The sequence below is a fragment of the Monodon monoceros genome, unplaced genomic scaffold, assembly GCF_005190385.1.
Source record: "Monodon monoceros isolate NGI ecotype Baffin Bay Population unplaced genomic scaffold, NGI_Narwhal_1 Super_Scaffold_7, whole genome shotgun sequence".
Lineage (NCBI taxonomy): Eukaryota > Metazoa > Chordata > Mammalia > Artiodactyla > Monodontidae > Monodon > Monodon monoceros.
This window is the reverse complement of record NW_021703784.1, coordinates 72,524,944-72,539,780: the sequence shown is the minus strand read 5'-3', so window position 1 is coordinate 72,539,780 and position 14,837 is coordinate 72,524,944. Positions and strand designations below refer to the sequence as shown.

The following is a 14,837-nucleotide window of genomic DNA, read 5'->3' as shown; positions in this document are numbered from 1 at the left end:
CCCCCCCCCCATAGAGGCACAACTTACTCTGGGAATATTTCTGATTTCTCCTCTTCTGTGCTCTCGTGGCGCCTTGCTTATACCTCTATTACAATACTTATCACACTCCATTTCGTACCTCAGAGATACTGCAGGTTCGGTTCCAGACCACCACAATAAAGCAAAAATTGCAATGAAGCGAGTCTCACAAATGTTTCGGTTTCTCAGTGCATATAAAATTTATGTTTACACCATACTGTAGTTTATGAAGTATACCATAGCATTATGTCTAAAAACACAAGGTACATACCTTGATGAAAAAAAATTTATTGCTAAAAAATGATGACCACCATCTGATCTGTCAGCAAGTTGTAATCTTTTTGCGATCATAACATCAAAGATCACTGATCACAGATCACCATAACAAATATACTAATAAAAACGTTTGAAATATTGCAAGAATGTTACCAAAATGATACAGAGACACGAAGTGAACAAATGCTGTTGGAAAAATGGTGTCAACAGACTTGCTTGATGTTGTTAAAAACACAATAAAGTGATGAACAATAAAACAAGGTATGACTGTAATTCCTGGATGATTGCTGATTCCCTCAGCCCCAAGGGATCCTGGAGAGAAAGGACATTGATAGGCAAGCTGCACCCTCAGTGGTTTGCACAGCACCCAGCTCAAAGCAAGTGTTCAATGGAGGTCAAAAAACACTGAGGAACAAGTGAATAACTAAAAGAACAGATGGATGAAGTTACTGTGCAACAAGTACCTTGCTGCCAGCAAGAATAAAATTGGCATCCAAATAACCTAATTCCATCACAACATGAATACCTTGAAAAGGATCAATCCCAGAGACTTTTCTTACCATGGAGTAAACACGTTATTTATAAACCAGGCTTTCCAACATCTTTTTCTGGTATTTGGCATATAGTTGATTTGTGACACGACTTTTCACAGAAATTACATCTTTTATCAATCTGAAAAATCAAACCTAGATGAAGTACCCTAGGTATGGCTCCAGCCACAGCCTTAAATAGTTAAATATTATTTCATGTGAAATTCCTTTGCATTTCTTTCCACAATACTACTAATATTTCCAGAAATCTCGACTTCTTCCTTTGCTATTATAGATTTCTGCACAATAGCTTCAAAATCTATTTTCTTTCATTTTTCTCATTTCCCATGTTCCATTTAGGAGATAATATAAATGCCTAAATAGGAAGCAACTCCAAATATAAGGAAAATGATTCCTTTTTTATCAGTGATAAGATCTAAAAAAGAAAACAGGAAGAAAAAATATTCTGGGCAAAGTTGAATAACTCTGAGGGACACATTAATGAGATAACTATCTATGCATACTATTTGATTTATGGATTCAGTTATTACACATAGTTGTTTTGAATGCATTATTTAATAGGTGATATTAAATAATAGATTAATTTAGAATTATTACTTTTTCCTTTACCATGACATTGAAATAATTTCATTTAATCTCTTCCCATGAATCTTGACCTCAAGGTCTTCCCCAACCCAGTCATTTTTCAAGTTCTCTAAAGTTTTCCAAACCTATCATCATCCCATCTGTCTAAGTTGTTTGAGATAAAGCACTTTTTGAATCTGTATTTGATGCTTTCATTGGAAATCTCAAGCAAAGTCACAAGAATCCAATTGTATAATATTACGATTTATTTCCCCATTTGTCTAGTAGGTAAATATATGTGATCTCCACAGTGTGACCAAAACCTGAAATTTGTCATTAAGTGATTTTTAAAAGGCACATATATAATGACACTCAATACTTGCAATTATGACAATATGCTCCCAGGAATAATGACTCATTTTTTGTTGAGGGATTTTCTTTTTTGCCTCCTTTAAAAATTTATTCTACAGATAATTTCTATAAAAGCCCCAAACTGGCATAGCTAATGTCCTGTTTTTCCCTACTCCAAATACTTTGCCACTCAAAATCAAAGAACTGACAGAACACCTGTTAATATAAGAACATTATAAGGATTTGAATTTAAGGGAATTCTTTTTTTCTGAGGGATAAAAAAGGGGGAAATACCTTGTATTTGAACATACACAATATTTTCTTTCTCCCTTGTGGCAACAACCATTCATTTACATCTATTTGGCATGAACTAAATTTGGCATTAGCTCTAGCAAACCAGATACTTAAGCAGATGAAAGCCCAGACTAGTGTCTTTCTCAGTAGACACTGTTTTTACTCAGGCTGTGTTGGTTTTTAAGCATTTGCAAAATTGGTAACAAGATATTCCAATTTTTAAATTGCTTTGTGAAGTTGAGTCATTTTTGTTTTCCATTTTCAATGTATCTCTTTTCTCTTTTCCTTGCATTTCTTAGAGCAATCACAAATGCAATATATGTAGCTTCCCATGTCAGCAAATTCATTTCAATGTGAAGAAGACTTTACCACATTGAGTCCCAAGGTTATGCAAGTTGTCAGACAAACTCCGAGAACCAAGTGTCTCCCTTCAAAAAATTTCTAGCTCTGTAACAGCTTCCCGCAGACATTTTACATATTCCCAGCTGAGCCCCCAGTAATACTGTCAGTTTCTTGCAACCTCTGTAATGAGCCAGAACTGGATAAATTTATTCAAAATTCTCCTCTTTGCAAAATTCAGCATTGCTTTTCCACTTCCTATCATTATTTTATTCTCTTGTTTCAACAGCACATCATTTCTTTTCCATGTTTTGTCTTTTTTTATCTGCCACTACTACAAAGAAGCAGTTCGACTATTTGATTTACCATGTTTAACATGTGATGCTTGATTCCGGCACTATTCTCCTGATTAGATATTCTGCCTTTCTCATCCTGGGCTATCTAGACCACCTAAAATGTGGGGAAGCAGTTTAGTAATAGTGGTTAGACGCTGGTGCCACTGGCTTGATTTTAATCCTGGCTCCACTATTTACAATCTGATTGACCTTGAGCAAGTCAGTTACCTTTTCTGTGCTTTGGTTTCTTTGTCAATATAATTGGCTCATATGAAGATTAAATGAGTTAATATATGTAAACCATCTAGGACAGTACCTAACACAATATTAAGGGTTCAAAATACGTTAGCAATAACTTTTCCTATAGATTATATTAGGAGATAGCTGTGGTATAATGAACAGAGATCTATTGGTGAAACCTAATCCACTTTCATATAAGAGTATGAGAAATTCACCATGTACAAACCCTCATGACCATTTAAACATCTGGGTTCTAGAGCCACAGTGCCAGAACTGGAACTCAGGCTTCACCGCCTGTTAATTGTGTGACCTTAGACCAATTTTTTAACCTCTATATGCCTCAGTTTTCTCATCTACAAAATTGGGAATACAATAATAATCATCTGAGAATTAAATAAAATTCTCATCTAATATGAGAATTAAATAAAATTCTTCATGCAAAGCATGAAGAATTATGTATGGCACATAAGAAACAAAAGATTTATTAGCTAAAATCATCATTATCTTCAATCCAATTTGGTATGTATTTAATTAGTACCTACTACATACAATGCACTATATTGAGTAATACAAGATCCAGAACATGGGCTAAAATATCCCTATCCTCAAGGAGCATATAATATATTAAGGCTCAAGTCAAGTAGATAAAAAATTAATACAAGACAAAATGTGAAATGAACGAGTTCAAAAGTCCAATAAAAGGGTTTTGTGTATTCAGAGAGGATAAGGGGAGTACATCTGGATGGGGGTAATCAGAAACCTTCTCATAAAGGAAGTACTTTTGGAACCTTGAATAATGGGTAGACTTGTAGCAGGCAGAGAGACTCAACTGGGAAATTCCTTAATGAGAGGAATTACATTACATAGAAGGAAAAGATAAGGTTGTACTTAGGTAAATGAAGGTATCTTTATTGCCTGGAACATTATCTAGGAAAATTGGAACCTCTAAGAGTGGAAAGACAGTGTGAGCTAAAATTATGGAGGGTTTTGAATACATTACAAATTGAGGGAACAGAGTAATGGCAATCTAAACACTGCTTTAAGGAGACTTTTCTGATGCCAATGTTGAAAATGAACTAGAATGAAGGAAAAGAAGGAAAAGGTGAAGACCCCAGTTCTCCTTTTGTGTTCCTTAATTGTGATTTAAGTGGCTTACAGTAAAACAAAATGTAAGAAAATGAAATTAATAGAGCAAAATCAAGTAATAGAATGACAAGAGAAAATTTCAGAGAAGAAAAAATTGCTGAAGGCTTTTTCCTGTGTCTGCTAGTAGGCAAGGCAATGAGGGAAACTTTCAATTGATTAAATACCTCACATTATCTAGTACAAGAAGGGCACAAATTCATGGTGAAAAACACAGGTTTTCCTGATTCTTAGAGGCATCTTCCCTGTTGAACTTTTAAACAGATTCATTGTTTTCCCCAAAATTCATAGATGTTCCCTAACAAGATTTTGAATACCAGAAAGCTGAAGTAAGAATGTTAAAACATCTTTCTAGAAAACCAAATCTATGAAGATGGTGGTGAGGAAAGATATTTACGGAGTGATACCGTTTAGCTGTCCAACTTTGTATTGATATTTATTGATAGCAGAATTTAGCTTTAAACAAAGCAGAATAAACTGACAAACCTAAGATAAAAATTATGTAACAATAATACAGAAATCTTCTCAAGAAACAGAGGCGGCCTGCCAACTACCCATTTTATGGCCTTGAGGGCTTTAGTGCTCTCTAGAGAGAAGCAATCTTGTAAAGGTTCATACACTGGAGCCAAACAGGAGAATTTTGCAATAGATTAGTTCTTCCAATCCTCCACTCCTACCTGGGAATTCAGTCCATTCTTTTCTTCCTTCCTTTGACCTTCCTTCCTATCTTCCTTCCATTAATATTTAGAGTGAGCATACGCTAAGAGCTTGTCCCTGTCCTAGGTGCTGATGCTATAGTGATCGATGACTCAATTGTCCCTGTTGCCAAGGAACACATTGTATAGTAAGGTTGATGGGAAGGAAAGCATGTAATGACAACTGGAGAGAAAAACACTAAATAGGATACACAGAGGACTCTGGGGGAACTGGGAGTTCCTCCCTTCAATCTCAGCAGGGAATGGAAAGAGCTAGTCAAGGAAGGCTTCCCAAAGGTGGTGACAATTACATCTAGTCCTCTAGATGACAAGGAGATCGTCTCCTCAAGGGGAGAAGAAGCAAGACCACACACAAAGGCCTGAACTAGGAAGAATACATGGCTCTTTGACAATGAGCTCTGCTTGCACTCTCTTGTGACACTTCGTGTTGTTATTGGGATGGGGAGAGGGGGTAGAAATGGTGAACCTGGAGAAGGAAGCAGAGATCAGAATATGGAAGGTCTTTCATGCTGTGCTCAGTTGACTTTCTTTCAAGGCCAAAGGAAAGCTGTTCAATGAGAAGTGTTAGGTAAGGAAGTGACATGATCCTATTTCCCTTTTAGAAAGTTCAGGCTGAGTGCGCTGTAGAAATAGATTTAAGTGGGCTAAACTATAGGCAGGACACAAGGTAGAGAAGGAACAGAGATTGGGAAGTCACCAAAGATGAGAAAGCCTAATGAGAAAGGAGGGGTAAGTGAGAAAGAAGAGAGATGGCTGGATTCAAGAAATAAAAAGGAGAGAGACAAGGGGACTTGATGAATAAGCAGGTATAGTTTGCTACCCTAGTTGAAAGTCAGTTACAAACCCATAATAGAATAATAGGTAAAGTAACTTATCCAGTAAATTCCAAAGACAGTAATGAATTAATAGCATTTCCCAGTTCTCCTCAGAACTAGCTTTTAGAATGGTATATAATGGATACTAATGAAAATAATAATTTATAAACTACACCAAGCACTAACCATTGGACAGGCACAGTGCTACCAGCTTTACGTGTATTTTCTTGCTCTATTTTCCCAACAACGCTGTGAGGTAGGTACAGTTATTATCTCATATTACATATAAGAAAAGTTAGGCAGTGTCACCCATATCATTCATTTTTTGGTTGATTCAATAAACATATTACTTATTTTGTATGTACCAGTCATTATGTTAGGGGATACAGAGGACAAGGAAAAAGAATACACGGTATTTGCCCTAGAGATGTTCATAGCTAAGTGAGAATATCAAATACTGATAAATGGAAAATTCCACTGTGGTGTCTTAGGTGCCATCACAGCAGTCTGGCCCAAAAACTATGGGAAGATTTTGGAAACAGTCATCTTTAACAAAGAGGGGAAACTTCAGCTCAAATGTACCTATCAGCATACATTCCCATTGGCAGATAAAAGCCAATAGTTGGGCTACTGTCTGCAGTTGGGCTGGCTGTGCAGTGAGTAAATTTCCCTAGCCATGAGAGAAAGGGGTACAGAGTGGGGAGAGTGGGTTAAGGTAGTACAGGTTCATGTAGCATTGGAGGTAGGGGGACTTCAAGCCAAAAATCCATCCCTTCTCCACTCATCAAACCATGCCCTCTGGTTCCAGGTCTATATCTGCCCAGAGGAAAGTACCATACAGGTCAGTGGCAGCCATGGCCAATGACATGTTTAGTGTCCAATAAAAGGAATACCATCATTATTTTATAACTGACTTCTCCCTGCTTGCCTTGTTCTTCAAGAAACACCTCTAGATAGGGTTGAAGGTAGTCATTTCCTCCTCAAATTAAATCCCCTCAAACTAGCGTTTGGTTTTCCAAACCCTGAGCCCTGACATTATACATAACGAGGATAGGTGAGATTAAGGCAATGTAAGACAGAGTCTTTTGGAAACCATAAGGACTTTTTCAGGTCTCAGTCCAATGTCTTTAACTTATGGCCCAAGAACCATGGTAGGATCCAAGGGTTATAGCTGAGACACAGAGGTTTCCAAAATTATTAAGGATTTACTATTTTTTTCAATCTCCCTTCTATCTGCAAGCTATTCCTGCCGATAAAACTACTGTAAATTTTTATAGTCATTGCTTTTATTTCCTACTTGAGTAATAAATATTTCCCAGCACTAATAAAATTATCATTTTTGTTTGTGTTTCTCCCACCTATGACCTTAGAATTACTGTAAATAAAATATATTATAATAAAATGACAGTAAACATTCAAACGAGCTCAGTGTTTTTCATTTTCTTATGCACACTCTCTCTTTGAAAGAGAGATTAAAAGAAAGTAAACCATGGAAGATTGTAAAGCAGTGAGCATGGAGTTTACAGTCCATGGTTTTATTTGTATAGCAAAGAGTCATGGGCCCAGTGCCTGTTAACTGGGTATATAATGTCTAGACTCTTGAGCTTAGAGGCTCAAGGAAGGAATTCAAGAACCCCCTCTGCAGGAGTGCTGCGGTACTCAGAGAATCCCATGTGTGAAAAATTACACCGGCAAAAATTCCTTCCTCACATAAACAAGACCAGGGGAAAAGACAGGATATCTAGGAGGGAGTGGAAGCATTCTGAACTAGCTCAGCTTTATGGTACCTTATTTATTATTAAAATGACAATGTATATTTTGTAGGCAAATTTTATTGCACCAATTAACTCATTAACAACCTCTAGAGAGAAGCCAGCCTCCTTTGCAGGCTGGTTTGCACAATTTTAATGACCCAGATAAGAGAAAATCAGTGTGCCAGGTTCTGGAAAAGGCCCAGGACTCTACGAACAACTTTGATTTATTCACTGCATCATCTCATAGAAAAGTGTGAATTGTGGATTAAAATAGAGAAGAATTCCTCAATACATAGACGACAAAATAGGTATGGCTAATTTAAACCAGCAATGTTTATGGCATTCAAATTTAATAGAAAAAAAATCAGACTTGATTCCCTCCCCCTACCTCTTCTGAGTTGGAACAGGAGCTAGTTTATTCTAGAGACCACATTAGCCAAGCTGGCTGGGCTTTCTGACTGGGTAGAGTAATGTAAAGTGTGGGACAGGAAGGAATTTGAAGGCTAGCTCAGCCTCTAATGCACTGACTGTTTAATTGGCAACACTGATGTCATCTATGATATTCTGAATGACATCCGATGTGGTACCCTGGCCTCCAATGTCTGGAGTTTGGATGTCTTTGTTCTCCATGGATGCCAAGACTGCAATACGAATGGAGGTGGCAGAGGAATGGAACTTGAGGTAATCCAGAATGACACAACTTGCCAGCAGCATGGCAGTAGGGTTGGCCACATTTTTATTGGTTATAGTCTTGCCTGATTGCCTTGAGGCCATTTCAAACACCGCATATATGTGGCCATAGTTGGCACTGGGCACAAGGCCTGCTCCCCCAACCAACTCTGTGCAGACGTTATTGACAATGTTGCCATAAAGACTGGGCATCACCATGACATCAAACTGCTGGGGCCAGGATACCAGCTGCATGGTGGTGTTATCCACAATCATGCCCTCAAAAATGAGCTGAGGATAGCAGGATGCCACCTCCCTACAGCACTGGAGGAAGAGACCATCTCCCAGTTTCATGATGTTGGCCTTGTACACAGCCGTCACTTTTTCACATCCCATCTGCTGGGCCAGCTGGAAAGCATATTCAGCAACATGCAAAAGCTTGGCCTTAGGAATGATCTTTAAGGCTATCACTCCTTTCACACTCTCATGCTCCAGGTTGCTGTATTCACCCTCTGTGCTTTCCCGAACAACTAAGATGTCTATGTCTTGTGCCTAGTTTCCACACCTAGTAGACTCTTAAAACGAATGACGCTGACATAGAGATCTAGAGTACCGCGAAACACACTGTTTTGTGATTTGTGAGATGGTGGTAGGTTGTAGTCAGTTTCAAAGTTACCCTTCAAGGCCACGTGGTTTTGATGGACTGCCATGATGGCACTGTGAACTTCTTCCTCTTCACTAGAAGTGGAGGTAATCTGCACTTCCTCAAAGTCCACGGGCACACACACATGTCTGAACACATTCTTGTTGCACAGCATAAGTTCAGGTCCAATGCCATCCCCAGGAATCATAGTCACAGTGTGTCACCCACCATACTTAGCTGCTGGAGGAATGTTGTGTTTAAAAGAGAAGCTCCTCAGCGAGGTCTCATGGCCAAGGAAAATCTCCCAAGAGTGGCCTAGAATAGTTGGTGGGAACATGGCCTTCACAGAGCACCTGGCAGCTGTCAGCATCTTCAGTGCCATGATCCATAAGTAGAGATTTAATTTATGTAAAAATATGTGCTTTTCCTCTTGGCTTGAACTGGCTTCTTTTGGTGGTATTCTAGATCCAAAATTCTTGCCTCGGTCACAGTTGTCTCTCCTTCCTTGTACTCTATTTTGGACAGATATTCTACTGCAGTGAGAGACAGAGTACTAGTCACAAGGAGGTGTGTTAGAGTAGAAAATACACTTTGGAATTGGACAATTCATTAAGCACATTCAATGTACCCATATGACATACTTAAAAATAGACTTCATATTTTATAACTTTTAGGTTCACAGAAAAATTGAATGGCAGGTATAGAGGTTTCCCATACAAAGATTTCCTTGCCTCAAAACTACAAATCAGCCCTTCTGTTTATTTTTTTTCCCAGAAAGCTAGCTATTAAGCAAGTACCAGCACACCATTGTTAATACCTTCTCCCAAGTAATATGTTTCCTTCACTGGGATTAGCACTCATGTCAGGTCTGTCAGAAATTTAAATCTTTTTCTAATAAGTTCAAACAATTTATTATTCTCCATTAATTATATTAGGAAACAATCCAAGGGCCTATTTATAACTTCAATTACAGTTGTTTTAATTAATTAAAGCTATTGATGGGATCTGAAATTTGTTTTGGTAACAATTTAGTTCTTGATTACAGAAAACTTTCTATTGATATTATTTATCTTTATTACATTTGTTTTATAGTCCATCAACTTCTACCAATTTTTCTCAGTCATTTAACAATTAAACTTGAAAGTAATGCCCCCAAAAAAGATTTCCTTGCCTCTACAAAGGCACAGTCTCCCCAGCTATCAAGATGCTACACAGAGTGGTACATTTGCTCCAAATGATGACACTACAGTGACACCTCATTATCACCTAAAATCCATTGTTTAAATTAGGGTTCACTCTTCATGTTGCAAATTCTGAGTTTAGAGAAATGTATGACATATATCATCTAGTAGATTCATATAGAGTAGTTTCATAGCCCTAAAAATCCTCTCTGCTTTGTCTCTTCATGCCTCCCTCTCTGCAACCACTGGTAACCACCTATCTCCTTAGAGTCTCCAGAGTTGTGCATTTCCCAGAATGTTGTATAATTGGGATCATACACTCTGTAGCCTTTTCAGATTGGCTTCTTTGACTTAGTAATATGCATTAGAATTTCCTCCATGTTTTTTCATGGCTCTGTAATGCATTTCTTTTTTGCACTGAATAAAATTCCATTGTCTAGATGTACCACAGTTTATCTATTCACCTACTGAAGCACGTCTCGGTTGTTCCCAAGTTTTGTGAATGATAAACAAAGCTACTATAAACATCCATGTGCAAATTTTGTGTGGACATATGTTTTCAGCTCATGAGGGTGAATAGCAAGGAGCAGAGTTGCTGAATCGTATGGTAAAAGTATGCTCAGTTTTGTCAGAAGCTGCTAAACTGTCTTCCAAAGTGGCTGTACCATTTTGCATTCCCACCAGCAATGAATGAGAATTCCTGCTGTTCCATATCCTTGCCAGCATTGGTGCTGTCAGTGTTCCAGATTTTGGCCATTCTAATAGGTTTGTAGTGGTATCTTGTTGTTTTAATTTTCATTTCTCTGATGACATATGATGTGTAACATCTTTTCATATGCTTATTTGCCATCTGTATATCTTCTTTGATGAGATATCTGTTAAGGTTTTTGCCAATTTTTAAAATCAAGTTATTTGTTTTCTTACTGTTGAGTTTTAAGGGCTCTTTGTACTTTAGATAACAGTTCTTTATCAGATGTGCCTTTTAAAAATAATTTCTCCCAATCTGTGGCTTGTCTTCTCATTCTCTTGACAAAGTCTTTTTGCAGAGCAGAAGATTTTAATTTTAGTGAAGTCTAGTTTATTATTTCTTTCATCGATCCAGTCTTTGGTGTTGTATCTAAAAAGTCATCACCATACCCAAGGTCATCAATAACAGATTTTCTCCTAGAAGTTTTGCAGTGTTTCATCGTACATAGAAGTCTATGGTCCATTTTAAGTTAATTTTGGTGAAGTGTTTGAGGCCTGTGCCTAGATTAATTTTTTGTATATGTTGATGTCCAGTTTTTCCAACACCATTTGTTGAAAAGACTCTCTTTATTCCATTGTGCTGCATTTGCTCCTTTGCCAAAGATCAATTAACTATTTACATGGGTCTGTCTCTGGGCTATTATCTTCCATTGGTTTATTCATCTGTTCTTTTGCCAACACCACAGTGTCTTGATTAGTGTAGCTTCACAGTAAGTCTTGAAGTCAAAAACTGTCAGTCCTCCAGCTTTGTTCTTCTCCTTCAATGTTGTGTTGGCTATTCTGGGTCTTTGGCTTCTACATACAAGCTTTGGAATCAGTTTATCAATATCTACAAAATAACTTTCTGGTATTTTGATTACGTTTGCATTGAATCTTGGAAAGAGTTGATATCTTGGAAACTTAACAATATTAAGTTTTCCCATCCATCAATATGGAATGTCTCTCAATTTATTTAGTACTTCTTTAATTTCATTCATCAGAGTTTCATAGTTTTCCTCATACAGATCTTATATATATGTTGTTAACGTTTATACCTAAGTATTTCATTTTGGAAATGTTAATGTAAATGATACTGTGTTTTTAATTGAAAACTGGTGTGTAAGAAAGCAATTGACTTTTGTATATTAACCTAGTAACCTGCAATCTTGCTGTAATCACTTATTAGTTCCAGGAGGTTTTTCTGTTGATTCTTTCAGGGTTTCTACATTGATGACATTGTCATCTGAAAATGAAGACAGTTTTATTTCTTCTTTTTCAATCTGTATACTTTTTATTTCCTTTTCTTGTCCTATAGTATTCGCTGGAAATTCCAGGGTAATACTGCAAAGGAGTGGTAAAAGGGGGACATCCTTGCCTTGTACCTGATATTACTGGAAGAGCTTTGTGTTTCTCATCATGAAGTATGATGTTAGTTGTAGATTATTTGTAGGTATTCTTTATCAAGTTGATGCAGTTTTTCCTCTACTTCTAGTTTACCGAGAGCTTTGTATAATGAATGGGTGTTGAATTTTGTCAAATGTTTTTTTGCATCTATTGATAGGATCATGTGATTTTTCTTTTTTAGCCTGTTGAAGTGATGGATTACATTAATTGATTTTTGAATGTTGAAACAGCCCTGCATAACTGGGATAAATATCACTTGATTATGGTGTATGTCTTTTTATACATTGTTGGATTCAATTTGCTAATATTTTGTTAAGAAGTTTTGTACCTATGTTCATGAGAGATACTGGTCTGTAGTTTTCTTTTTCTGTAATGCCTTTGTCTGCTTTTGTTACCAGGGTAATGTTGGTTTCATAGACTAAGTTATAAAGTATTCCTCTTGCTTGTGTCTTCTGAAATATATTATAGGGAACTGGTATAATTTCTTCCTCAAGAGTGTGGTAGAATTCACCAGTGAACACAACTGGGACTGGGGATTTCCATTTTGGAAGGTTATTAATTGTTGAGTCAGTTTTAAAAATATATATAGGCCTCTTCAGATTGTTTCTTCTTGTGTGTTTTGTCAAGGAATTAGTCCATTTCACCTAGGTTATCAAATTTGTGAGTGAAAAGTTGTTCTTAGTATTCTTTTATTATCTTTTTAATGCCCATAGGATCTATAGTGATGTCCCTCTTTTCAGACAGTAGTAATTTATGTCCTTTTTTTCTTTTTTTTTTTTGTTCGCTTGACTAGAGGCTTATCAATTGTATTGAAGTTTTCAGAGAATCAGCTTTTGGTTTCATTGATTTTTCTCTATTGATTTTTTTTCTTTTCAATTTCATTGATTTCTGCTCAAATTCTTAATATTTTTTTCTCTGCTTACTCTGGATTTAATTTGCTCTTCTTTTTCTAGTTTCCAAAGGTGAAAGCTTAGATTATTGATTTTAAATCTTTCTTCCTTTCCACTATATGCATTTATTACTAGGTATCTCCCCCTAAGCACTGTTTTCACCACATCCCATGAATTTTGTTGTGTTTTCATTTTCATTTTGTTCAAAATATTTTAAAAATTTCTTTTGCGATTTCTTCTTTGACCCATATGTTATTTAGAAATGTGTTGTTTAATCTCCACATTTAATTGGGGATTTTTTCAGCTATCTTTCTATTACTGGTTTCTAATTTAATTCCGTTGTGGTCTGAGTGCAGACATTGTATGATCTCAATTTTTTTGGATTTGTTAAGGTGTGTTCTATGGCCCAGAATGTGGTCTTGGTGAATGTTCTTTGTGAACTTGAGAAGACTGTGTATTATGCTGTTGCTGGGTAAAGAAATCTACAAATGTCAATTATACCCAGTTTACGATGACACTGTTGAGTTCAACTATGTCTTTACTGATTTTCTGCCTGCTGGAGTTTGTTCCTTTTATTGTTAACTTTTTAAGAAACTGCTAAACACTTCCCCAAAATGGTTATACCATTTATATCCCTACCAATGTAAGAGAATTACAGCTTCACATCTTCATCAATACTTGGTATTACTGTACTTCTATTTTAGCCATTCAAATAGGTTTTGGTGGTAGTGTCTCACTATGTTTTTGATTTGTGTTTCCCTTCTCACTATGATATGGAGTGTCTTTTAATATATTCTCCCAGATCAGAGCTACAAGCATTAACATCTGATATTTCTAGAAATCAACCACTCAACCCTGGAAGGCAGGCAAACTCTTAGATTCCCAAAGCTATACCAGTTATGCACTTTAACTGAAAATTAAGCATATCGTTAATTTTAAGCCAGCCACAATCCCATTCTCACTTAACTTTCGGGCACCACCACCCCTGATGTAGGTTAGCGGTTGTTTGGGGAGGTCAGTGACTTATTTATGAAGACTTCCAAAGGCTGTCAAAATTCAAGAAGATGAAGATGCAGACTTAATAGTGGCTACCACTATGTAACACTTGCCACATTTAAGGTACTGTGCTGAATATTTTATATACATCACCATAATCCGCCAAGGTAGGCATTATACTTCCCATTTTACAGATGAAGAAACTGGCTAACACAGGTCCTACAAATTCATATATTGTGAAGGAGCAGAGAATGGCAACAGGTGAGGTGAATATTTCTAGGGTCCTAGAGGCCTAGGCCAGTTTCTCATACTTGATCACCCTAGGATCTCATTGAAATGCAGGCACTAATTCAGTAGTTCTAGTGAGGGAGGGGAGCAGAGTCTTCATTTTCAAGTTGCTCCCTAGTCATACAGATTCTACTGGCCTCTTATCACACTTTGAGTAGCAAGGGCCTGTATTTACATCCTCACAAGGTCCGGGCAAGTCGGGGCCAGCATGTGGTGTACTTAGAGGCTACTGGGAATAAAGGAAAGAAGAAGTACTGCTCCTTTCTAAAAACTGATATAAAATGGCTATAAAGTAGGAGCCAGCTGGGTACCTGCCTGCCACCTAGTATGGCATGTAATATGGATAACAGCTGGGTACCTGCCTGCCACCTAGTATGGCATGTAATATGGATAACAGCTGGGTACCTGCCTGCCACCTAGTATGGCATGTAATATGGATAACAGCTGGGTACCTGCCTGCCACCTAGTATGGCATGTACTATGGATAACAGCTGGGTACTTGCCTGCCACCTAGTATGGCATGTAATATGGATAACAGCTGGGTACCGCCTGCCACCTAGTATGGCATGTAATATGGATAACAGCTGCGTACCTGCCTGCCACCTAGTATGGCATGTAATATGGATAACAGCTGGGTACCTGCC

At 37.3% G+C, this 14,837-nt stretch overlaps 2 protein-coding genes across 4 annotated transcripts in view; both read right to left on the bottom strand.

The window, feature by feature from the left end:
- NELL1 (neural EGFL like 1) overlaps nucleotides 1–14,837 on the bottom strand; it is an 852,764-nt gene that overhangs the window by 277,207 nt on the left and 560,720 nt on the right. The window lies entirely within an intron of this gene.
- On the bottom strand, nucleotides 7,928–9,090 carry LOC114886829 (isocitrate dehydrogenase [NAD] subunit gamma, mitochondrial-like). Its single transcript, XM_029207888.1, is given in 2 exon segments — nucleotides 7,928–8,613; nucleotides 8,616–9,090. Coding segments are annotated over 2 exon segments (1,161 nt in total).